The sequence below is a fragment of the Nerophis ophidion genome, linkage group LG06 (genome assembly GCF_033978795.1).
Source record: "Nerophis ophidion isolate RoL-2023_Sa linkage group LG06, RoL_Noph_v1.0, whole genome shotgun sequence".
In the NCBI taxonomy this organism is placed as follows: domain Eukaryota; kingdom Metazoa; phylum Chordata; class Actinopteri; order Syngnathiformes; family Syngnathidae; genus Nerophis; species Nerophis ophidion.
Window position 1 is genome coordinate 55,620,798 of NC_084616.1, and position 26,413 is coordinate 55,647,210.

The 26,413-nt window shown below is 39.3% G+C and overlaps 1 protein-coding gene and 1 non-coding gene across 2 annotated transcripts in view; both read left to right on the top strand.

The window, feature by feature from the left end:
* mical1 (microtubule associated monooxygenase, calponin and LIM domain containing 1) overlaps nucleotides 1–23,488 on the top strand; it is a 34,148-nt gene extending 10,660 nt beyond the window's left edge. The window contains exons 2-24 of the mRNA XM_061904335.1: nucleotides 5,468–5,757; nucleotides 6,114–6,321; nucleotides 7,429–7,536; nucleotides 7,632–7,727; nucleotides 7,877–8,032; nucleotides 9,384–9,484; nucleotides 9,595–9,852; nucleotides 10,585–10,700; nucleotides 13,696–13,822; nucleotides 13,912–13,990; nucleotides 14,132–14,279; nucleotides 14,455–14,645; nucleotides 17,680–17,792; nucleotides 18,022–18,087; nucleotides 18,456–18,699; nucleotides 19,152–19,216; nucleotides 19,924–20,665; nucleotides 20,747–20,853; nucleotides 20,914–21,027; nucleotides 21,127–21,220; nucleotides 21,339–21,432; nucleotides 21,625–21,698; nucleotides 22,535–23,488. Coding sequence (XP_061760319.1) covers nucleotides 5,500–5,757; nucleotides 6,114–6,321; nucleotides 7,429–7,536; nucleotides 7,632–7,727; nucleotides 7,877–8,032; nucleotides 9,384–9,484; nucleotides 9,595–9,852; nucleotides 10,585–10,700; nucleotides 13,696–13,822; nucleotides 13,912–13,990; nucleotides 14,132–14,279; nucleotides 14,455–14,645; nucleotides 17,680–17,792; nucleotides 18,022–18,087; nucleotides 18,456–18,699; nucleotides 19,152–19,216; nucleotides 19,924–20,665; nucleotides 20,747–20,853; nucleotides 20,914–21,027; nucleotides 21,127–21,220; nucleotides 21,339–21,432; nucleotides 21,625–21,698; nucleotides 22,535–22,725 — 3,750 coding nt within the window. The 5' untranslated portion in view covers nucleotides 5,468–5,499 and the 3' untranslated portion in view covers nucleotides 22,726–23,488. The remainder of the gene's footprint in view (nucleotides 1–5,467; nucleotides 5,758–6,113; nucleotides 6,322–7,428; nucleotides 7,537–7,631; nucleotides 7,728–7,876; nucleotides 8,033–9,383; nucleotides 9,485–9,594; nucleotides 9,853–10,584; nucleotides 10,701–13,695; nucleotides 13,823–13,911; nucleotides 13,991–14,131; nucleotides 14,280–14,454; nucleotides 14,646–17,679; nucleotides 17,793–18,021; nucleotides 18,088–18,455; nucleotides 18,700–19,151; nucleotides 19,217–19,923; nucleotides 20,666–20,746; nucleotides 20,854–20,913; nucleotides 21,028–21,126; nucleotides 21,221–21,338; nucleotides 21,433–21,624; nucleotides 21,699–22,534) is intronic.
* Nucleotides 23,489–25,380: 1,892 nt separating this feature from the next.
* LOC133555295 (U6atac minor spliceosomal RNA) lies at nucleotides 25,381–25,508 on the top strand. Its single transcript, XR_009807320.1, has one exon. It is a non-coding gene; the product is annotated as a U6atac minor spliceosomal RNA (small nuclear RNA).
* Nucleotides 25,509–26,413: the final 905 nt, after the last annotated feature.

Consider the following 26,413-nt stretch of genomic DNA (forward strand, 5'->3'; position numbering starts at 1 on the left):
GTATCCTCCCCTTTAAATTGTCTAAAATGTCCTTCTGTTTCTACCTGAGATCGAGTGGGTGAAAAAAAAAAAAATTGTGATGTGGGCTTGAGTCCCGGGGGGTGGGGCATGAAATTCAGATGGCTGTGACTGATTAAACCTAAAGTTCAAATTCATGTTTTGTTAAAGTCTTGTTATAGACATGGAGTTATTAGTTGGGAGTGGGTGACAGAAAGGAGAGTTGAGGAAAACAAAATCTTCGTCTGTGATGGCATCCTCCTTCGACGGCATGACGTCATCCTGGAGAAGCCGGGCAGGAAGCAGCCTGTTTCCACCTGGATGAGAAGGAGCTTGCTGAAATGAAGTGACCCGTCCGCTCGGAAGTCTTCCAAACGTCCTTCGTCTTGGGCGTCGTTTCCGCGGCTGGGAAGACGAGCCAACGTCGTCGGACAAAACGGAGCTCAATGGCACCAGTTGTCTATTTGGCCCCCACATCAGGTCTCTGCGCTCCACAGGGGTATAACGCTGCGTTTCCTCCTCGATCGCGCGCAGGACCTCCCTCGTCCAGCTTGTCTGGCTCGTCCATCTCGTCCAATCTTGTGGGTGAACTTTTATGCTGGCAACATAATGTCAAGACTTGGACTATGAGGTGGTTGTTTTCCCGAGATGCAAGTGAACTTGGACCGGAGATGGTGTGAAGGTAAAGACATCTTTTTATTTTAACACTATATAACTACAAAAAAAACCCCCAAAAAACAAAAGGCGCGCACAAGGGCGGAAGTACAAAACTGACTAAGGAAACAAAACTTGCACAATGGCAGGAACTATGAACAATAAACTAAATCTTACTTGGCCTGAATAACAAAAAACACTTACTTTGAACGGAAGGAGAACGGGACATGGATCATTGGCATGGATTACAAGGTGCGTAGCAGGTGATGGAGGGTGATGTTGCCAGGACAAAGAACATAAACAGACAGGCTCAAATAATACTGTGGTGATTAGTCAAAACAGGTGTGAGACATGTGCACAGGTGAAAACTAATGGGTAGTCATGGTGACAAAACAAACCAGGAAGTGCAAAAACAGGGACTGAGTGGCCAAAAAAACAAGGAGAACATGACTAAAACAAAACATGATCACATAAACATGACATTACCTTGGGGATTGGACTAATGCTGAATCTTCTTGGGTTGCTTCTCTCTCCAGATTTTCCAAGTCCACTTATTATAACCCACGTTGGCCTTGTTTTCTTAGAGCTGGTTGCTTGTTTCTCTCATGGGAGCCGGCAACACGCTGTGTAACAATTGGAACTGCAGTAGGAAATCATTTATGTTGCACGCAGACCTCTTTCATTGGGTGACAGACCAGAGAGGTCAGAGTTGACAGCAACAATGTCTGCATAAGACCTAGTAGGCAAGGCTGAAGCTCACTCTTTCAGTTTGTAAAATCAGGAAAAGAGAAAAAAATTGAATATCATTGGGCAGACCATTCGGGAGCTTACTTATATTTTGGATTAATGTCTGCTGTGTGGATGTTGTTTTGGCGCTTATGCGGAATTCTGATTTGGAGTGGTGCAGTTTGACGGTGCTCCAGTCAGGCTGCTTTGCAGAGTCTGCTACACAGTTGGACATATATTTAATTGCTTGTTTTTCTGATTCGCTGAATGTTGTCCTTCTCTCTAACGTTTTTGGTTGCAGTGGTTGGAGGGATGGATTGTTGCCTTATCTCTAGTTTATTTGTTTATTTGATAGGGACACTGTACAATACATAATTATAATGTATTGCGCAAATCTGATATAGATTAATTGTATGTTAATTCATGATTTAGTTAGGTATGATGTTCGAAAACCGGTTCTCCCGATGCTTCGATAAGAAAAGAACCGATTCCATGGATTCGAATCCCTTTTTGAGAACCGGTTCCCATCATCGAAGCCACTGTGCCGTATTTTCGCGACCATTGGTCGCACCGTATTAAAATGCGCCGTGTCAGTTACTGGTGCTTTTTCTGTATTTAACGCATATATAAAGCGCAGTGTATTTTTCGGCGCAAGCATGGTTAAACATACGCTAGCTTAAAACATACCTTAACATGCATGGACGCGGTTTTAAAAAGGCAACAGGAGCAAAGCTGAGTTTGGTTGTACTTTATTGAAGTATTTATCAATGTACTCACATTATTTTTTGATCAATCCTCATCCATAAATCCATCAAAGTCCTCATCTTCCCTGTCCGAAATGAACAGCTGGGCAAGTTCTCCGTCAAACACGGCAGATTCCCTCTCGTCATTTTCAAAGTCAGTCTCGTTGCCAGGGGGCTCCTCGGAACAGATGCCGGCTTTTGCGATAGCTCGAACAACAGTGCAAGTAGACACGTTAACTCAAGCATCCACGATCCACTCACAAATTGTGGCGTAACTCTGCCAACGCTGGCTCCCAGTTTTCGCGAAGCTGTGTTCGTCTGTCATCCATCGCTCCCATGACGCTCACAACTTCACTTTGAACGTCCTGTTTACACCCATGTCCAGCGGTTGGAATTCCTTCGTCATGCCTTAATGATGACTCTCGGTGGAAACTTTTCTTTCGGTAGCGTCTTCCCCTTGAAAATCACCAAAAGACAGCAGTTTCTGACCATTACCATAGCAAGCTAGCACAACAGTAAAAGGCAACTTCTCTTGCCCCGTTGTGTGTATCGATTCACTATCGTGCTGGTCCCCTTCTTCTCCACAGTGTGCTTCACCGGAATGTCGAAAGTGAGCGGCACCATGTCTATGTTGGTGATGTGTTTGTCGGCAATTTTTTTATTTACACCGCACATAGCAGCACTATGTGTTCTCTGGGGGGGCGTGCCTTTAGCGTCCTCTCTCACTTGAAACTTTCACCCTTTAACGTCCGCATGCTGTCCTCAATCACATCTACCTTTTCTCCGTATAAATAGCGTGATGGCCCAGTCACATAACATCTACAGCTTTTGGAACTCAGTGCACACACAACAACCTATCTGGATTCGATAAGAGATTCGATGAGAGATTCGATAAGGAATCTGTTCGATGAGAAGATTTGATAATGGCATCAACATCGATAATTTCTTAACAAACTTCATCCCTAGTTGTAAGTACTGTACAGCAGAAACCAGCAACAAAGTTAAGTTTTATGATAATGTTGGACAAAGTAACAACTTGAAAAGTCAACACATTATTCAACAAATACTGTGTCAGAACATTTTAAAAGCTGTAACTACAACCCTCTTGCGGACTACATAGTTCAGTATATTCAGTATAATATGTTTATTTTACTTCTTTTAAATATTTACTTGCAAGATGTTAAAAAAATGTATAGCACAATGAACAATCACACTTATATTTTACAATTCAACACACCCAAAAATAAGTGGTAGGAAGCAAAGCTTATCTGATCGTATCCCTGTCTCAGGAAAGTGTTTGATATTGTTTTCAAGCAGTATTCTTCAAAAGTTCTTTATTGTCATACTTTGTGAATATGATATGCTTATAATACCTCTTAATTTATATTTAGATGTGTACATTATGTTCCTTACCTAATTTATTCCATAGTTTATTTCCATATATATGTACAAAATGCTTCCAATGTCTTACATGCATACAAATGTTTTATATTTTGTTTATTCCTAAAATTGTATTTCCCCCACCTTGTTGAAAATAACTACTTAACATTTTCTGGTAACCTGTTGTTTGTTGTACATGACTATTGTGGTCCTAAAGTGTACAAGATCTAAACATTTAAGTATTTTTTGATTTGATTAACAAGGATTTGTATGTTCCCTGTAGCCAGCCTTACGGGTGATTATTTTAACAGCTCTTTTCTGCAGCACTCCTAGTGCTGGAATTAAACTTATAATTTTTTCACCTTTCAAGATTGAAATATTTTTAGCCACCTTATGATGTAGCACATTTTGTTATCTATTAAACTCCTAAAATGTATTTCCCTGTACTGTGTCAATGTCTACACCATCTATTTGTATTTGTTTTTTGTGTATTTATCTTATTTTTTCTTTTTAGCATTACTTTGGTTTTGCCTAAATTCAGGGATATTCCATTTTTATCAAACCCGTCTTTTTAGTTCACTAATTTCTACCATAAGTTTTCATTACTTCCTGCAGGTTTTATCTTGAGCAGAATGCAGTTGTCATTTGCAGATAATATTAATAGTAGATTGAATAGTTTTGGTTCCAGGACTCTGCGATGAGGTGGCGACTGGTCCAGGGTGTACTCCGCCTTCCGCCCGATTGTAGCTGAGATAGGCGCCAGCGCCCCCCGCGACCCCAAAAGGGAATAAGCGGTAGAAAATTGATGGATGGGATGGGTCCCAGGACTGACCCCTGGGCTACAACTATTAAGGGTGGGGTTCACATAGTCATTTATATTTTGCATATGGTCACATACAGTTTATTATTGTATTTTTGTATATCAGTTTGTTAGAATGGTACAGATATGTTGTTTCCCTATTAAATGTGTTATGAAATACTGTAATGTATCATGGGGTTACATTTTTAATGGTGCACAAACAGTTTTAGGTGGTGAGGCATCATTTTTCACATGCTGTGTAATTATTGTTTTCTGGTTCAGGTGGCAACGCAGAGCAAGCATTGTGAGCAACAGTGGTGAGGTTATCTTCAGGAAGTGTTGCCTTGGTTACTTGACGGAAATGTCAGTTTGAAGAAATAACGTGTACTGCTGGTTTAGAGTTTCATTGCTGCAAGAGAAATTCTGAATACAGCTTGAGTCAGCTTGTTTGACCGTAATATTGACTCAAAAGATTAGCATGGGGTGGGAAATAACAACCTAATGTCAATGTTGGGAAAAGGATTGTAACTTGTGACTCTGTTGTCCCCAATTTCTTGTCTTTATAATTTTTATACTGTGTATTAATTTTTCTGTTCCTGAGTTCTAGTTTTAAGCAACCTATTTGCAATTTAATAAGTCTTCTTGTTTTAAACTGTACAGTTAATATTTGTTTTAGCAATTAAAGTTAAAATATAGAAAAGATAGGCGCCAGCGCCCCCCGCGACCCCGAAAGGGAATAAGCGGTAGAAAATGGATGGATGGATGGATATAGAAAAGGCTCAGTACCTCCCTTTCAAACGTGATAGTAAAGTTAACACAGGTTGACATTGAGACTGTTCCTGAAACTAACAAGCAGCACATTGCTTGAGGGTTTTTGTGAACTAAATCGGTTTTGGCTGTAAAAAACAGACCTGAAGTCTCAGAAAAACAACAAGGAGGAAGTAGATAATGAGTCAGCCAACCTGGTGATAACCGTCCTCGCTGTTTAATCATCAGGACTATAAATAGGAGAATCAGTGGGGGACTTCCTATTTGCACAGGGGGTAGAAGACTGGTTTGGTCATACATAAGTCAAACAGGTAATAGCAGCAAGAGCCTTTGATCATTTACAATGACCATATGCAAGTAGGACATCCCCCAATCTAAGCTTTAACCTTCTGCTTCTCAGTTCTGCAACAGGACACGGAACTGGTCTCCACAATGGCAAGCCAGGATCCGGTCAACCCCTCACATGCTGCGTTTGACCGCTTCATACAAGCTCACGACTGCACGGATGTGCAACAACACTTTGATGAACTTTGTCAGCAGTTAGACATTAATTTGAAGGACTTCAAGAGTTTCTACAGCAAGCTGAAAGAAAGGCTGAATTATTGGCGGACTAAAGCCTTGTGGACAAAGCTGGACAAAAGGGCATCTCACCCGGACTACGAGCAGAAAAAAGCCTGCACCAAAAACAAGGTATTTTTCAGACATTTCAATCTTTACTGTATTTTAATAATCACATATGTGATGATAATATATATAGATATTACCCAAAAAGGCTAACATTGCGATGTTACGGGTCAAAAGGGTTCCTTGAATTAGCGTATATTTGCCTGTTAGTTCATAAATTATTTCTCTTAGGCAATTAATGATATCTGATACAAAATCTTTTAGACATTGCCTTATGTATATTTGTATATCTTTGCATTGTCACTTTTTTTCATGAGTGTGTTCTCATTTTCTAAAGCTTTACAATAATGTTTTTCTTCTAAGCCTTACATTTCTGTGATATTCACATGGGCTGACAAAAAAAATGTCTCTCTCCTGCTTAGTGTCTCATCCTTGGGGCTGGGCCATGTGGTCTGAGGACTGCCATTGAACTTTCCTTGCTGGGTGCTCAGGTGGTGGTGCTGGAGAAGCGACAGACTTTCTCTAGGAACAATGTTCTCCATCTGTGGCCCTTCACCATCTGTGACCTCCGTGGCCTCGGTGCTAAAAAGTTCTATGGAAAATTCTGCTCTGGCTCGCTAGATCACATCAGTGAGTGACTGCTGGCTGAATCAAGAAAAAATGATCGTAAAATACATTTAAATCCTATTGGATTTCATGAAAGCCAAAAAGGAAATGGACCTAATATTGCATACTGTGCAATTGTGTTATAAGAGAGACAAACTAAAAAATATATTACAGTTGTTTTTTTTGCCTTATTTAAATATTATGGCTTCACCAGAACCTAGACTTTTGGGGAGATTTATTTAATTTCAAAGCGTATCCTACAATTTGTTGTTCCTAAATTAAGCATTTCAAAAAATACAAATAGGCTGAATAAACTAAAAATATTAATACTACAATAGTATTGGCCACTAGAGAAGAGAAAACCAATCAGAGCACGCTGTTTAGCATTGTGGCCGCTGATTGGCTCAGCCTGAGGCAGCATTACTATATTAGATTAAAAGAGTGTAATGTAAAGGTGATGAAGGGCGTTATTTTATTTACCGAGCGCTCTCACAATGTTGAAAAGTGTTTTTTATGCTCTAGCAATAAAAATATTTGATTTATTCCCACTTCACCAAAGTCATATATTATATATAATATATGTTATATATTATTTATTATTATTATTATTGTTTATCGTGAGCGAACTGTGGTGCTAAATTTCCCCCAGGGATCAATAAAGTACTTTCAATTCTATTCTATTCTATTCTATTCTATTCTATTTATCGCAGTCATGTCCTTGAATGAGAGATAACTCTATTTACAAAATGTAATGCACAAATCTTCATGAACCTATAGATGACTATTTGAATTTATTGTCCTCATTTTTACTTGTAATGATAATCTTTTATTGTATTGTTTTATTAAGTCAAGCTTACTTGTGAAGATAATTATTGAACCAAATTTAATTACCCTGCAACATTTTGATAATTATTGTTAGGGTTAAGCAACATGGCTTCACATATACTGTAAATATTTGTCCAACAAAATCTTTATGAACAGTATGTATGGCATTTTGAAATTGCATTGCATTGGTTTGAAATAAGTTGCTACGGTCTTGTCCTTTTCAAAAGTTTGATATCTTTAACTTTAGGGATGTTCCGTTGAGGTAGCACAGATTGAATTTTAGTTTTGATAAATGTGTGTTTGTAGGCATTCGCCAGTTGCAGTTGATTCTCTTAAAAGTATCACTTCTCCTTGGTGTGGAGGTTCACACTGGAGTGGAGTTCAAGAGTCTGATTGAGCCCACAGGAGATAAAGGTACTACTGAAATTATTTTTGTTTGGCTTATTGAGTAAAACAACTTCTACCTCCAATTATGACTTAAGACTTCCTAAGACACATTTAATTTACAGGATGGATGGTCAAAGTTCAGCCAGAGACTCATCCTGTTTCATCCTTTCAATTTGATGTTTTCATCTCTGCTGCCGGAGGCAGGTTTGTCCCTGAGGGTGAGAAAAACAACTTAATGTTGCAACAGTGGCCGCAAAAAGCTGCAATTAATTGTTTTGCAAGGTCCAGCTGTTACATATGGGCACAAAATTTCCTCATTATTCGAAGTGTTAATCTGTCTCTTTTCTTTGTTTTTCCCTGCTGAAAGGGTTCAAGCACAAGGAACTGAGAGGTAAGCTGGCCATTGGCATCACGGCCAACTTTATCAACAGAAACACAACAGCAGAGGCCCAAGTGGGAGAGATCAGCGGCGTGGCCCGTATCTACAACCAAAAATTCTTCCAGGACCTGTTAATAGAGACTGGTATGAGTCCAAATGATGCATGAAAGAGGACATCTTTGTTTGCAGTGAGACATTAAACAAATAGGGAATTAATTCTCTAGATTATTTAGCACGAACAAACTCAAGCAAGTTTGCTTTTGATTGTTTCTCTTCTAAAGCTTCAAGGCTTGTAATGATTGGGTTAAAAGGGATGTACGAAAAGGTCAACAAAGCCATTGATTTACGTGACTCAATTGTGTCTGATTACAAGTCTCAACCAATCCTCTATGGCTTTGATTGTTCTTGTCTTACATTAATTCACACGTACACCATTTTATGTAATAATAATAATAATAATAATGGATTAGATTTATATCGCGCTATGTAGAGATTCAATCAATTCCACTTTGAGTATGAAGCAAATTACCTTCAAATAATCTTTGGCTAAATGCTTCACACAAATTCAAATAAAAAAGTGAGCCAAAATTCCCCCTTTGACAATGTTAAATTATTCAACAAATATTCATTTTGCATAAAAACTTTGTTCAAACCGGAAACAATGGATCCCTTACGCTGTGTAAAATTTTTAAAAATGTAAGAAACTGCTCAAAATGAAGAATTCCATAAATAAATGGGTTGTACTTGTATAGCGCTTTTCTACCTTCAAGGTACTCAAAGCGCTTTGACACTACTGCCACATTTACCCATTCACACACACATTCACACACTGATGGAGGGGAGCTGCCATGCAAGGCGCCCACCAGCACCCATCAGGAGCAAGGGTGAAGTGTCTTGCTCAGGACACAACGGACGTGACGAAGTTGGTACTAGGTGTGATTTGAACCAGGGACCCTCGGGTTGCGCACGGCCACTCTTCCACTGCGCCACGCAAAGCCAACTTGCTTTTGATTATGTTTCTCTTCTAAAGCTTCAAGGCTTGTAATGATTGGGTTGAAAAGGAAGTACGAAAAGGTCAACAAAGCCATTGATTTACGTGACTCAATTGTGTCTGGTTACAAGTCTCAACCAATCCTCTATGGCTTTGATTGTTTTTGTCTTACCTCAATTCACACGTACACCATTTTATGTAGATTCAATCAATTCCACTTTGAGAATGAAGCAAACTACCTTCAAATGATCTTATGCTAAATGCTTCACTTAAATTCAAATAAAAAAGTGAGGCAAAATTCCCCCTTTGACAATGTTAAATTATTCAACAAATATTAATTTTGCATAAAAACTGTGTCCAACTGGGAAACAATGGATCCCTTACATTGTGTAAAATTTTCAAAATGTAATAAACTGCTCAAAATGAAGAATTCCATAAATCCATCCAACTAGTTAAAATATTTTAGTCAGTTTACTCATCAGTCTCATTTCTCTCTCTATCCAGGTATTGATTTGGAGAACATCGTATATTACAAAGATGAAACCCATTACTTTGTCATGACTGCCAAAAAAAGGAGCTTGCTAAAGAAGGGTGTCATCAAACAGGTGGGATCAAGGCCTCCCTCACAAACAGAAACTGTGATTCTCATTAATGCCAGCTGTTATTCTGTTTCAACAAACTGGTAGTGAGATAACACTATCTACGTGTCTTGCAGGACTTTAGTGAAGTGGAGGATATGCTAGCTCCGGCCAACATTGACGACGAAGCGCTGCGTCGTTACGCCCGTGATGCCGCCCATTTCTCAACTGGGGCCAAACTACCAGACCTCGAGTTTGCTCAGAACCATGCTTGCCAGCCGGATGTGGCCGTGTTTGACTTCACCTGCATGCAGCGGGCTGAGAACGCTTCGTTAGTCCGTGAGCGAAGAGGCAGGAAGTTGTTGATGGGTCTTGTTGGAGATTGCCTGGTGGAGGTTGGTCATTTAATGCAATTGGTACTGCTGAAATCCAACAAACAATTACTATTGCGCTTATTAAAACATCAGCTGTTTGATTTTAACATTTGTCTTAGTTGTAGTTTTCTTTACAAAATTTGGAGGTGTTGAAATTGTCATAAAATTGCTACTGCTAATAGTAGCCTGTTTGTGGCAAATCCAATGTTAAATAGCATCAAGTTAGCGCTTATCGGAAGAGTGGAGCCTTCAAATATTCCAGCCTTTGTTGGTGTTGAAATTTTCAACATTACTTAAACGGGAGTTTGGCTGTGTCCGCTCTATGTGCTGTTTGAGTGATACTTTGAGCCGGTATTCAGTATGCAAACAAGTGTGACATCACGTGCAACAATGGTATCAAAATATGTAATCGTTTGATTTTATGTGAATTGGTACCTGGCTCTACCAACAAAATCGATGCCTTTAAAAGTACCGAATTCGGAACCCATCCCTAGTTCTTAGTGTAAACCGCTTTGGATGTCGAGAAAGGTGATATATGAATCCAATCAATTATTTCTACGATTATTATGTTGATCTGAACTGCAACTGGGATGTTAAACCACAAAATAACAATTGTAATTGTCTTATTTCTTATTGGTTTTGCCTTTCTGTTTGGTGGTTGCTGGTACCTCACTTCAGCTACCTTTAACAGCTTGCATATACAGTATATGTTTATAAACACTACCTGACTCTATTTTGTATTATACTCTGCAGCCATTCTGGCCTCTTGGGACCGGCATTGCTCGTGGATTTCTGGCAGCTTTTGACACGGCGTGGATGGTAAGAAGCTGGGGCATGGGAGCGCCTCATCTTAATGTCCTATCTGAGCGGTAAGTAGTCCTAAATACAAATAATTTTAACGCTATCACTTTGTCTTGAGCAGGCTCGCATGGTTCATTAAAGGGGAATTTAACTTTTTTAGAATTTTGCCTATCGTTCACAATCGTGACAGACATGATGACGGATGTTATTTTTATATACTTTTTGCATTCTAAATATTAAATAAATGCGATTAAAAGTACTTTTACAGCTAAGGGAGTTCAATTCTGCCTATGGAGGCCCTAAAAATATCCAAACACCTCCATCATGGTTTTGTCTACTTGATGTAAGTATATATGCAATGTAGTAACGGGCAGATTTAAAATAACATTTATTAGTTATGCATTTTGATAATTTTAAGCATGTGGGGCACCGTGGCTCAGCTGGTAGAGCGGTTCTGCCAGCAACTTTAGGGTTCCAGGTTTGATCCCCACTTCCGCCATACTCGTCGCTGCTGTTCTGTCCTTGGGCAAGATACTTAACCCACCTGCTCCCAGTGCCACCCACACTTTTACATGTAACTCAGATTATGGGTTTCACTATGTAAAGCACTTTGAGTCACTAGAGAAAAGCACTATATAAATATAATTCGCAATACGCGGCGCATTCATTTAACAAAAAAAAAGCATCACGTTTTTTTTTCCATGTTTATCACTGATTTCTGCTCAGTGCAGGCTTCATGAGAGCCAACAAACATAGTATAACATCCCTTACCGTGCAAGGTCTGCTGTCATGCTGCCTGCTAGGATGTTCATATATTCCCTTTTCAGATGTAAAATGTCTCATAATCCTTGCAAAGAAAAACAGGGGCGGCAGAGAGGAAGAAACACTTTTTGTGTTCTTCTCGCCAGCTCCAGATCCTAAATGGCTGTCAAAGTATCCCAACTTGTAGGATTACCTACACGGACGTCTCATGTCCAGGTGAGATGCATGATTTATGATTGAGAATAAACTTACAGAGAGCAAGGAAGCGAGAAAGCAGCAGACCACCCGATGATGTAAACATAGGCACCCACGGAAGTGATCATTGTACCGTTATAATTTTTCTGCGTTAGTGCTTATAATAACAATATCACGAACACTTGGTTAATATTCAAGACACAAAATGTAAATGGAGTATTGTTGGTGCTTTTCATATGATTATTTATTGTTTTTTATGGGCATAATAGTGGAGCTCCCATCGGCTCCTCTGTAATCAGACATGTATTTACATTTGTTTAATATTTAGAATGCATTAAAAAAAAGATCCATCCATCGTCATGCCTTTCATAATTATTGTGAATAGTAGGCACAGTTTCCAAAAAAGTGTAGTGTATTTTTATATTACAAGTTCATAAACAAATATTAAATGCACTGGCTAAAAATAAATACATTACACATTTTAATAGTCTTGAATTAACAAAAAAAAGTTGATGTTGTGATTTTTTTAAGAACAAGCCTTTTCTTAAATAACATAAACCTTCTTGATAGCCTGATCATTTTTGGAAGAGAGGTACAACCTTTCAGGCTGGGTCTTGGCAAGGACTTCATGATATGGTACATATTGCGATACTTAAATCTCAACACAATAGAATATAGGTTGTATTCACCTGATGTCACGCTCTAACTATGTGAGGCTCAAAGTGGTGGGCTAGCGAGCGTTCAGGGCGGCATTTTGCCTTATTCAAAGAAAAATATCCTATGCTTGCATTTTTTTACAAGATTTTACAAAAGACGACGAAGAAATTGTCACGCACTCCAGTCCCAAGGGAGCAGAGGGTTTTTGTATGTACTTCTAATGTTTAGTATTTTCCATTTAAGTATTAACTTGACATAATTTGTATTTTATCTTAAACACATTACACATTTCTTAAAAGACATTTTTGCTACGAATATTTTGTAAACCACCAACTCGGCGTGTCTGAATATATGAAAGCAAATGGGAGCAAAACCTAAAAGAGTTAAGCTTTTACCAAAGGCAGCTATCATAAATATACCTTTCAGCACATACACAACATTGATTTCTACAGTTATATTTTGCTAAAAAGCTTCATCGGTTCTGTGATGGAGCTTTTAACTTAAAACAATCCTATCTCAAATTAATGTTTCCCCTTCAAATCAACTGAAATCAATTTAATGCATGCTGGACTGTGTGACTCGGGTGGTAGTGCGGCGCAGCCCTAGTCATGTCCATTGTGTTTTGAGCAAACAACCCCTTGCGCCTAAGGCTCAGGTTAGCACTTTGCATGACAGCTTCCGCCATCATTGTGTGAATGTGCGTGTGAATGTAGAAATAGTGTCAAAGCGCTTTGAGTACCTTGATAGTAAAAATTCGCTGTACAACGATCATCCATTCCCATTTAGTTGGTGCTTTCCCCACCACCCATAAAAGACAATTTTAACGCTTAAATTGCATTGCCAAGTTGCTGACGTGTTTGGTCATGATTTGGATTATTTCTTTAAGTCAATAAATATCATCCACCTCTCTTCTCAGCACTGTCCTTCACACTCACTTTTTTTCCTCCCATTGTTGGAAAACAAAGTTATGTCCATCTAGCTCTGAACTAATGCTAGCGAGTAAGACTAGACATTTTGTGCGTATCTTTGGGGGTTCACTGTGGAATTTGCTATGCCAACTACTGTAATGCTTGAAACTTAAAATTTAGGTTGCAACTAATAGCATAAAAATGATCTTATCTCAAAACTCAAGTGGGGCACTTTTAAGTTGAGGTACTATTGTAATTGTGAAAAATATTGACGCTTTTGAAAAATATATGTTTTGTTATACTACTAATGGTGAAATAAACTAGCCACTGGGTTCTTGTTAAATTTTTAGGTTTAAGAAATGTACCTTTTGAGCAAGTTGCAAAAATCTATATTATATAATTTCAAAACATATTGTGATATATTGCCATATCAATATTTTTTCTCACCCCTAAGAAATGTTTTGTGTTGCACAGGTGTAGTCCTTCACACTGATTCCAATCTGCTTTTAATATATCTGCTATTTTTGCTCAAAATTTCTAGTGAAAGCATCTATCAGGTACTGTCACAAACCACACCAGAAAACACCAGCAAAAACTATGCCGCTTACAGCATCGACCCTAAAACACGATACATGAGAGTCAACCTGTCCTCCATTACGACTAACCAGGTGAGCACTGTAATCTTTTTAACTCCTCCCTCGATTGTCATCACTATTAAGGCTGTGCAGGTTTAGTAATTTAACCATCACATTTTAAGGTGCTTCACCTTTATGATATTGATAAATCCAATCCATCCAGCAAGAAGCAAAAGAACATGTGGTCGTATGAGTGTCAAGGTCAGTTTTCATCAGCCCTGTCTCTGCAGTGTTACTTAAATGAGGCGTTGTGTTTGTATTTATCATAACATTGAGAAAAATTTATTTATTATAACCACAAAAGGGCTGCAGACTAATGGATTGTCTGTACATGTCTTTAAGATTCATTCCATGGTTTTGAGGAGTTGTTAAAATGGTGCCAAAACCACACCGCTGGTTACAACAATGTGGATGTCAAAGATTTTACCAATTCTTGGCGGTCTGGGCGGGCTCTCTGTGCTTTGATTCACTACTTCAGACCTCAGCTCATGTAAGTCGGCCACCAGTAACTCAACCTAAAACTGATTATGGTTTAAGAGTTATGGTGTAATGATATTCATCAGTGGTTAGGTTTAAAGGTGGAAAATTAAGAAATGTTTACTGCTACTTTGACCCTTCAGCTAAAACTAGCTTAAGTTTTCTGTAACTTTATGTCCTCAACACAGTGACATGAACTCAGTAAACGTGTCCAGTTCTGTCCACAATCACCAACGGGCCTTCAGTATCTTGGAGAAAGAGCTTGGCATTCCACCTGTCATATCTGCCAGTGATATTGCCAACGGCGGTCAGATTGACAAACTGTCTATGGTCCTCTACCTCACCCAGGTTAAAGATGCCTTCACTGTGCCAACACCAGGTAAACTATTGTATCTTTGTCATCCAAAAAATTGCAAAATGCATGTGTCTGTCATCCACGTTACAAGAGTAGTAAGGCTGTACATTTTTGGGCACCACAAGATTTGAATCAATTCAGAATTGATTCTCCATTCAAAAGCAATACTCTTTTAATAACATCAGGTGCCAATTCTGTGATTAACTACATCCCTCCTTTAAAAATAGATAAACAGCTATGATAACTTCTGTATTATTAATTTTAAAAATTGTTTTTGTTTAATAAAAATCTACCCAAAGATTTGGTAAAGTTTACAAAAAGGCAACAACAGAAGCATCCAACACTTCAAATTTGTCAAATAAATATACCGCAAATATGGGCATCTAAATCAACAATATGATTTGCCTTAATGGCTGGACAGGAAAGATTATTTTTTTTAAATCGATTTAAGAATCATCACAAATAACTATTACGATTCATTCAAAAACGTATTTTCTTTGGGCACCTCTAATCAGTAGGTTATTTTTGGGTAGAAAATATATTCCAAACTCTATTTCATGTTTTGTCACATGGTAACAGTAGCTTTTAACACCCAAGTACCATGTGGTGGATGCTGAATACCATGTAACACATACATACAGTGGGGCAAAAAAGTATTTAGTCAGCCACTGATTGTGCAAGTTCTCCCACTTACAATGATGACAAAGGTCTGTAATTTTTATCATAGGTACACTTCAACTGTGAGAGACAGAATGTGAAAAAAAATCCAGGAATTCACATTGTAGGAATTTTTAAGAATTTATTTGTAAATTATGGTGGAAAATAAGTATTTGGTCACTTCAAACAAGGAAGATCTCTGGCTGTCATAGACCTGTAACTTCTTCTTTAAGAAGCTCTTCTGTCCTCCACTCGTTACCTGTATTAATGGAACCTGTTTGAACTCGTTATCTGTATAAAGACACCTGTCCACAGCCTCAAACAGTCAGACTCCAAACTCCACTATGGCCACGACCAAAGAGCTGTCGAAGGACAACAGGAAAATAATTGTGGACCTGCACCAGACTGGGAAGAGTGAATCTACAATAGGCAAGCAGCTTGGTGTGAAAAAATCTACTGTGGGAGCAATTATCAGAAAATGGAAGACATACAAGACCACTGATAATCTCCCTCAATCTGGGGCTCCACGTAACATCTCATCCCATGGGGTCAAAATGATCATGAGAACGGTGAGCAAAAATCCCAGAACCACACGGGTGGACCTGGTGAATGACCTGCAGAGAGCTGGGACCAAAGTAACAAAGATTACCATCAGTAACACACTACGCCGACAAGGAATCAAATCCTGCAGTGCCAGACATGTCCCCTTGCCTAAGCTAGTGCATGTTCAGGCCCGTCTGAAGTTTGCCAGAGAGCACATGAATGATACAGCAGAGGATTGGGAGGATTTTATGTGGTCAGATGAAGCCAAAATATAACTTTTTGGTATAAACTCAACTCGTCATGTTTGGAGGAAGAAGAATACTGAGTTGCATCCCAAGAACACCATACCTACTGTGAAGCATGGGGGTGGAAACATCATGCTTTGGGGCTGTTTTTCTGCTAAGGGGACAGGATGATCGATCCGTGTTAAGGAAAGAATGAATGGGGCCATGTATCGTGAGATTTTGAGCCAAAATCTCCTTCCATCAGTGAGAACTTTGAAGATGAAACGTGGCTGGGTCTTCCAGCATGACAATGATCCAAAACACACCACCCGGGCAACGAAGGAGTGGCTCTGTAAGAAGCATTTGAAAGTCCTGGAGTGGCCTAGCCAGTCTCCAGACCTCAACCCCATAGAAATTCTGTGGAGGGAGTTGAAAGTCCGTGTTGCTCGGCGACAGCCCCAAAACATCAATGCTCTTAAGAAGATCTGCATAGAGAAATGGGGCAAAATACCAGATACTGTGTGTGCAAACCTGGTAAAGACCTATAGTAATTGTTTGACCTCTGTTATTGCCAACAAAGGTCATATTACAAAGTATTTAGTTGAATTTTTGTTATTGACCAAATACTTATTTTCCACCTTAATTTACAAATAAATTATTTAAAATTCCTACAATGTGAATTCCTGGATTTTTTTTTTCACATTCTGTCTCTCACAATTGAAGTGTACCTATGATGAAAATTACAGACCTCTGTCATCATTTTAAGTGGGAGAACATGCACAATTGGTGGCTGACTAAATACTTTTTTACCCCACTGAATGTACACTTACAGTTTCTTACTGAAGCTGCAGGTTGAATATCATCATGTGGAACACTGTAAAGTACTGTTATTTTATGTTTCAACAAAATGATAATAAAATGCAGTATGGAATGTTTGTAATAAATAAGTAATGTAAATGCTGATGGGTTGACATTTTTGAAGAAGGTGGTTGGTGACAGAAACATCTCTGTTAACTCAGTCACTAACATGCTCATAGAACTGTCATCCTCCCACTCGAACGTGTGCACTTTGTACACTGTCTCTTTAAGAGCTCATTACCCATAATTCATTGAGCACAAGTGCTGTGTTCAGCTGTTGGTGCTGCTTCTATCCTGCATTCAACCAGCCCTTGGTGTGGAGCTGTTTTGTCAAGTGCTGACAGGATGAGCATCTGCGCTAAATAAGGATTTTCTTTCCAATCTCTGAGGATGAATTTGTATGACAATTTTAGCAAGATGAATGTGTGCTTCATATACTTGAATTTTTAAAGCTGTGACTGACCTGAAGTGGGGGTGTTATATATCCCCATCCCGCTGTGATGCTCTGCTTGGGATCGGATGTGCAGGCAGCAGTGAGCCGCCATTCACCGGTAACATTAGCTTAGGAGTTTTTCTGTGAAGTGGTCGTGTTCATTTTGAGGTGCAAAGGAGAGGCTTTAGTACATACTTGTGAGGTGTTTCTGAGACCATTTGATGCAATCACAACATTTAACATGACATTCAGGCTTCCAATACTGCAAGTAGGCCAACGTGGGAATGTGTTGTGAAATAAAAAGTAAGTTGCCTAATAGGTTACTTCTCTTCCTGTATTTCAGCTCCAGAGTCCACAGGCTTCCTGCCTTCATCCAAGCTTCTGACTCTCTCCCAGACACACTCTGCTGTCTTTTTCCTCAATAAACTGAAACACAACTCTCTGCAAAGACGCAAGGTACGCCCACTGTTGCTGAAGACGACACAGCATCAAAAATGTTCCATAAAGGGAGGTTTAACACGTGTTGGCACACTGCTGGGTGTTGTCTGGACCTTTGCTCTAAGTTCTTGAGCAGGTTGTGACTCACGCTTGAACTTAGTCACCACAATGGTTTATTCCTCTGTGTGTTTGTCATTCAAAATGATTATAATCAAATGATGGCTGACAGACATAATTTCCTCTGCAGGAGAAATTGGCAGCTGGGAAGCAGCAAGCAACAGAAAACAAGATAAAGATGGGAGAAGAGGACAGTGTGAGTTTTGGTGCACTTTGATTGATTGATACTTTTATTAGTAGATTGCACAGTACAGTACATATTCCGTACAATTGACCACTAAATGGTAACACCCGAATAAGTTTTTCAACTTGTTTAAGTCGGGGTCCACATTAATCAATTCATCAATTCACTAATCAGACTTATATAATTTACCTTCTAATTTCAATGCGTTTATTGATTGTCACTGAAGGCATCAAAACTATGACACCTGTGAAGTGTAGACCATTTTTAGAATGTGCCGGGGGCCATTTGCAGATCGCAGCTAGTTTTATATCCAGGCCATTCCTAATTTACTGGTAGATACCTTCTTTTTTTTGCTGCTTTACTCTGACCTCTTCCCTCAGACGGTGCCCTCCACACCCCCTGATCTCAGTCCGCCACCTGCACTTCTGTCTGAGCCAGAGTCTGAACCTGAACCTGCTTCCCTGTCCCTGGCCAGCAGTGACGAGTGCTGCTTCTGTGGCCGTAGAGTCTACGTGCTTGAGCGCATCAGTGCCGAGGGCAAGTTCTTTCATCGCAGCTGCTTGACCTGCCATCGCTGTGGCATCACGCTGCGACTTGGAGACTACACCTTCCATCAGGCCACAGGTGGGCTACCCTAATCAGACTTTGGAATGACATTGCAAAAGAAGAACAATACGATATGCTACATGTTACATGACACTGCTCTGCTAGTTTGAAATTTATGTGCTGCTATTAAAGCAAAATCTACTGCATGTTGATTTATATTTTTTCAGTGGTACTTGATCAAGAGTCAGAGATGCAGCTAAAGGACACCTATTTTCTTCGCTTTCACCCCGCCCCTTTTTTTTTTTAGAAAAAACTTAAATATTTTGCCAGTGTCGACTGTCGCCATTTTTATTTTTACAGCCATACTACTAATTTTAAGGAACACTCTCTCCCTTGCATAATGTTTACCAGCTGGAGTGAATTACAATTTAAGACAACAGAATAGGCACAGGCATTGCCTTTTTAGCACACTTAAATTCACCCGTTTAGGACTTCAACTCTGTGTTTATTTGTGATATCGACCCGTTTAGGGAGATTTTACTGTGAGCTGCACTCGGAAGAACTGGAAGATACAGCTAGAATATCCTCATATAAGGTGGGCAACAGTAGAATTGATGCAAAGATTTTTCTGCTGATACTGTATGTGCATTATGTATCATTCTGCGCCATCATTACATTGTCATCAAACCCAAACAGCTAACTCCTTTGCATCAGTTAGCAAATTGAGTTCTAGGAGACATTGTGTTACTCTTCATTTAAAGGGGAATACTCATGATTCCATATTCAACAAGTTATTGTGTATGAAAAAAAAATATTGCTGATTGTATGAATTATTTTCTTTGGGACATTTTTAACTAACTTGTACCTGTTTGTAACAACTTTTTTTTTTTTTTTACATGAACAGAGAATATTACATTTTATCATGCACACTGCAGTTTGTTTTTGAAATATATGTACAATGTTTATGTTTACATCACACAAGATCTTAACTTGGCCCACTGTATATATTTCACATTCCACAATATAAGAAATTAAAAAATGTTTTGGCAATAGTTTAACTGTAATCTAGCTACTTCTACACTAGATAAATAACAACTAGACACTACTAGATAACAACTGCACATGATCTTGTATTCACTTGGGTATTGAAATACCAGCAGTATACTCTGTTGCTATCTACAACTCTTTCTACAGTAGTTATTTATCAATATTACAGCACTACTTTGGAAAAGGAATGTTCTAACAATGTCAACAAGTGCAGTGCTAATTATCTGTTTGCTCTGTATGCCGTCTCTCTTATAGGACAGTAAAAAAAATGGACAGAACCAACTTTCAAGCGAAAGTTCCACACTATCACCCTCAGATGAGGAGTATGAGCACACAACTGACAGTGTTCTTCCACAGTCATTTTATTCCAAAGGGCATGACCAGCAGTTACCTGATTCCAAAGAAAATTCTCCCCCTGCTGGCGAACATGCAAAAGTTGAGACTGACGAACATTCCGCAGCGCTGTACCCTCTCCCCAAACCCCGTCTGTCTCGACAGCCCCTGCCCAGCCCTCAACCCTCTCCTCCAATTGTAAAACCTCGCACAGTTCACCTTGTCATTCCTACAACTCCACAAAGTAATCCGCTTTCAGCCCCAAAGCAAGAGATACCTGAACCAGCTCCTGACTCACGCCCTAAGCAGTCGCTACGTAAACTGAAGCTCACAGACGATGAAAAAGACCAGCTGGTAAATCTTCTGACCTTCAGCGCAGACTCTGACTCCGAGACCCGAGGACGCTCATCGTCCTGCTCCTCCTCCTCTGTGACAGCAGGAGGCATGAGTCCTCCGAGGCCAGAGGAAGGACAAGAAGAAGAGGGCTACTGGAGCGGGAGCACAGCTGGTCACTTTCGGGAAAAAAGGAACCGACGTTGCTTTAGGAAAAAAGAGGGACCCAATGGGCAGCCCAAAACACGATCCAAGTTCTCCCCCTGGAATCTGTCCTCACCCAGGATCAGCACTCGACTCAGCGTCCATGTTAGTCAACCTGGGAGAGTCGGTGAGTTAGGATTGTGAGGCTGAAGACATTTAGAAGGCAGAAACAAGTTTTGCTTGAAAATGTTTTGTTTGTTTCCTCCAGAAACAACATTCAGACATGCTCACAGCACTTCTGAAGAGAATGTTGATGGAGACGAGGACGAAGATGATATGTTTGAACAGGATGACTTTGACTTATTGGAGGAAAAGGTATGCATATAAATGTAAATTGCCACATGTAAAGCAGAAATACTCACAACAACATTCTAGCTTCAGGCATTATCATCAGACCCTGCGGAGGCAGGTAAGTTGGAAGTTATGAAGATGAGGACACTGGAGCGGCGAGCAAAAACGAGTGAGTTACAACGACTGCGCCAAGCACAGGTGAGTGTGATGCCACGTTAAGTTCAACGCAGTTTGTGATATTTTCTTGTATTCTAATTGATGCCTGTTTGTCTAAATACACAATGCTTTCTTGGCCAGTCAATCCAAAGAAGACTGGAAGAAATTGAAGCGACCTTCCTAGATTTGGAGCAGAAAGGTGTTGTGCTAGAACAAACTCTGCGAGGAGAAGCTAGTAAGAACCAACCATTATTACAATATTAATGCTCTACTTTCTATGTTAATGGTGATCATAATGTCTTGGTGCAGACATACAAAGTATCCATCCCAATCTTGTTTTTTTACAACATTAGACAACGACAGCTCCCCTGACATGATCGAACAGTGGATCCAACTGGTCCATGACAAGAACTCGTTGGTCTCGGAGGAGTCTGACCTCATGCTGGCGTAAGTTTACACCCAAACTGAATAGAAGAAATAGGAAGCCGCACAGGGAATATTACAGTACATCTCCTAAACTTTCATCTGGAAACACTGTTTTTCCTCGGCATGGTAAACGCTTGTATCATTTCTGAGCCAGCATTTTGCAGTTACAGCAATAATGTGACAAGGCTATGTTGTTGTTGTTTCTTCTCTTAGGTCTCGACAGCTGGAACTTGAAGACAAGCAGAGCATGTTGGAGTTGGAGCTGAGGAAATACATAGATTTGAATGGTGTGTACTGTTGGAATGTTTGCATACTACAATTATAAATGTCAATATGTTTACCTAACTATTTCTCAAAGTGACAAGCTTAATAGTGTAATGGTTAACATACTTGTCTGACAGTCCAGAATTGTTAGTTTGAATTTCCACTGAAGTTTAAAATCTGTTGGATCTATGTAGGGTCATACATGCCAAACATTGTTTTTGTTAAAATGAAAAATATATATATACAGTATCTGCTTGACTTATCATTTTAAAGTGACCCATCAATTTGTACACTGTAAATAAAAGTAGATGTTTCAGTAAAAAAAACATACAGCTTGGTGGCCTGAATTTAATTTAAAAAGAATATATTTTTAAAAAGTGACACTATTTTTCCATTTACAGTAATATGCTGTAAAAACCAGGGTAAATTTTACTGTAAAATTCTGGCAACCAAGCTGCCAGTTTTTACTTTTTATTTTTATTTTTACAGTGTACGTAAAAAATATAGAATAATTAAACACATAGGCAATTGTGTAATATGAGGAAAATACTTATACATTTATATTCTTACATTATTCCCTGTTACATGTGCGATGTAGCCCTTAATGAAAACAATTTTGATACCTCTGATAAAGAGCGCTGAGCACCAGCACCATCTCTAATGTGGTACTTCAAGGAATGTTTGTTGCCATCATTTTCCGATGCTGATATTTAGTTTTTTGAGCTGAAAAACAGTTATTGCAACGATAGCCTTATATTTACCTTGTTTTAGCATTGATATATTAATATTTCTATGGCACTGATTATGTGATCTGTGTTTAAGTTTGAATTCAATATGACTTTGGGTGTTTGTGTGGCAGACAAGACACCAGAGCAGCAAACCGAAGAAGAACGTGTCCTGCAGCAGATGATCGAAGTGGTGGACATGCGTGATTCTCTGGTGTCCTTTGTAGAAGAGAAGAGGCTGAAGGACATACAAGAGCAAAAGGTCCTCTCAGTGATGGAGGCCAAGTGCCATTCCAAGGCCGGAGCTCAGGTTCACTGGCAGTAATCTTGTCTTCCATGCAAAAAAAAAGGCAGCCTGAAACATTGCAAAGCCAAAGAAGACACACCACTGCTGTTGGCCTATCTTTAAGCATCAAAGACAAACTTGCGAGTCATGAATATCAGTTTGATTCCTTGCCAGTGGGAGACATCAACTGACAGAACTGAGGCTCAGCCCTGAGGCCAAACCCTGCCCTCGTCATTATAGCTGATGCACTGCACTGTTGAACAAACAGAAGATAATAATCGCACAGTGACCTGACCTGGATTTATTGTGTAAATGTTCCAAGACAAAGCAGCATACAAAGCAAGACTTCATGCTGTTGCTGGCTTTGGAGATGGATGGGATGGGAAGTTTGAAAACATTTACGAGTTTTCTGCTTGTTCTTTTTCACACTAATAAAACACAGTTTTTGTTTGGTACTTTGTATAATAAACAAAACCTGGGTGAGGAGAAGTAAAAGTCAGTAACTTGAACTAGTGTAGAATGATTTTATAGTTCTAGGATAGGATAGTCTTTATTTATGCCACAATGGGGACATTTCACATCACCATTTGAATAGTGAATTAATTACTTCCTGAACATTTAATCCATAACAGATTGGTGGCAGATCACTCAATGTCATTGTGAATGTTGTTCACTTGAAAGTGTTGGAAAAGTGGCCAAAATCAAGTCAATTGTTAATAGGAGCCTTACAGGATATTTTATTTACTGTGGAACTGCTTGTAAAGCATGTCAAATAAAGTTCATACACTTTGCTGATATCAAATTTCTCATTTGCCTCACAGTTAATTGTGCTTTTAAAAAACTGCTGTAATGTTTACAGTCAACAACTAAAAAACCCGAAATGTACAACAGAGCGATTAAATATCAATTTGCAATTCATATGTTCTGAGAGAGAAAGGGATAATGTCCTCTACAGTTTCCCCTGACACATAAGTGGGTGAGTTTTTCACTTTTTATGCACAGTTTTTTGCTGCTGCTACTCTAACCTCTGACCTCTAGGGTGCACACATGGCATAACAAGTTACGTAAAGAAAAGCCACATCCTGCACAGTTGCACGAAATTGTCAACTCATCACTCATTCAAAATAAAAAGCACATTTTGTAGGTTTCATATTTCTATTGGAAATATTAGTCTAGACCAGGGATGTCAAACAAGCGGCAGGTTAAAACAAGTCTGTGAGACGAGTTTGTTAAGTGTACATTTTTATTCTTAAATTAAAGAAACTGCTGTTTCAAATGTGTCCATTGGATGTCGCAATAACAATTCTGTTAAGCAAGCCAATAGTTTATACCGGGGCGAGCAAGTACACCAAGCAAGAGGTACACGGTAAAGCGGGGCTGCGACTCCGCCCCCTCAACCAAACGTAAAATACACAATTGATAACTCCACTTACAATGCTGCATGAGACACTGCATATTGATATAGTTCTGTGAAAACTAATGTCTTCTGTGCAAATGTAAAGAAAGTGAACAGTGAGATTTCCAACAATACTGTCAGTCTTTTTAAGTTTTTATTTTTGGTTTGCTGAAATTGTTCACACATTGCACATCTTTTATTTTTCTAAGGATAAACAGTGATGCCTAGAAGGCAGGGAGTAACTCAACTCTCTTGAAGTTTCTACCTCAGTTTATATGGTCTGTAGATTTATTACAGAATTATGTGGAAATGACTAATGAGGTAGTTGATACATAGAATAGTTTATGCTTTACTCACTTTTTTGAGCTGTCTCTTAATGAGATTGTTTTCCTCAGAACTTTTCGACTAACTTGAAGTGTTTTGTCAAGAGGATTATTTGTCATATGTACATTTTCAGAATGTGCTTGATCTATTTTGAGCCTAAAACAGAGGAAACAATCTGGAGTTATCGTAGTTGTATTTTTAAGTTGTTTTGCTATGATCTTACCCATCCGGCTCATGTAGGAATAGATTTTCCTTCATGCAGCCCATGAGCTAAAAAAAAGTTTGTCAACCATGGTCTAGACCAGGGGTCGGCAACCCACGGCTCTGGAGCCGCATGTGGCTCTTTAGCGCCGCCCTAGTGGCTCTCTGGAGCTTTTTCCAAAATATATCAAAAATGGAAAAAGATAAGGGGAAAAACATATATTTGTTTTTAATATGGTTTCTGTGGGAGGACAAACATGACACGAACCTCCCTATTTTTTTTATAAAGCACATTGTTTATATTAAACATGCTTCACCGATTGGAGTATTTGGCGAGCGCTGTTTTTTCCTATTAATTTTGGCAGTCGTTGAACTCACCGTAGTTTTTTTTACATGTATAGCTTTCTCCGACTTTCTTAGACTTGTTTTATGCCACTTCTTTTTCTGTCATTTTCTCCACCAAACTTATAACGTTGCACATGAATGCACAAAGGTGAGTTTTGTTTATGTTATTGACTTATGTGGAGTGCTAATCAGACATATTTGGTCACTGCATGACTGCAAGCTAATCAATGCTAACATGCTATTTAGGCTAGCTGTAAGTCCATATTGCATCATTATGCCTCATTTGTAGGTATATTTGAGCTCATTTAGTTTCCTTTAAGTTCTCATAATTCAGTTTATATCTCATGACACACTATCTGTATGTAATATGGCTTTTAATTTTTTTGCGGCTCCAGACGGATTTGTTTTTGTATTTTTGGTTAAATATGGTGTTGTATGAAAGGAGAGAAGGTTAGCACTCCCCTTGACAAGGATGGAAATGGCCCCTGTGGCCTGCAACACATATATGGTTAAGGCATTGCCACCTACTTCGTGGCATCTCTAACCAAGTTTTTAAGGGGCTTCACGGTGGCAGAGGGGTTAGTGCGTCTGCCTCACAATACGAAGTTCCTGCAGTCCTGGGTTCAAATCCAGGCTCTGTGTGGAGTTTGCATGTTCTCGCCGTGAATGCGTGGGTTCCCTCCGGGTACTCCGGCTTCCTCCCACTTCCAAAGACATGCACCTGGGGATAGGTTAATTGGCAACACTAAATTGGCCCAAGTGTGTGAATGTGAGTGTGAATGTTGTCTATCTGTGTTGGCCCTGTGATGAGGTGGCGACTTGTCCAGGGTGTACCCTGCCTTCCGCCCGATTGTAGCTGAGATAGGCGCCAGCGCCCCCCGCCACCCCAAAAGGGAATAAACGGTAGGAAATGGATGGATGGATGGTTAAATATGGCTCTTTCAACACTTTGGGTTGCCGACCCCTGGTCAAGACAGAGATAAACGGATGAACACTGACATACCTTTTACATAATGATGAAAAAAAAATGAAATGGAGCTGAAATAATCACATTTTTGTTCCAGGTCTCTTAGGTCGAATGAGCAGATGTCAACAACACGCAATAGCGCCACAATGTATCTCAGGTTGTTTTAGAATTTTAAAAAGCCCCCTTAAAGCAACACAAACTGCCTTTTTATACATTAGAATTCGATTTATTTGGACTAATTTAATGTATTAATTAAATGCTTTACCTAATCTCAATTGCGTTCAAACGAGGGACACTGCTGTCCTGCAGGCGATGCACCAACTTTAATCTGCGGTTATGTGACCATTGAGCAGGTTTAGCATCAATTAAATCAACTTACGTAACTTGCTGGACACCAAAATAACTTCCTTTGTCTGGATGTTTTAAACCCAGATTGTTGTTGAAGGCTTGGTATCACTGCAGTATGTCGAGCACAATACTGTAAGAAGTACACG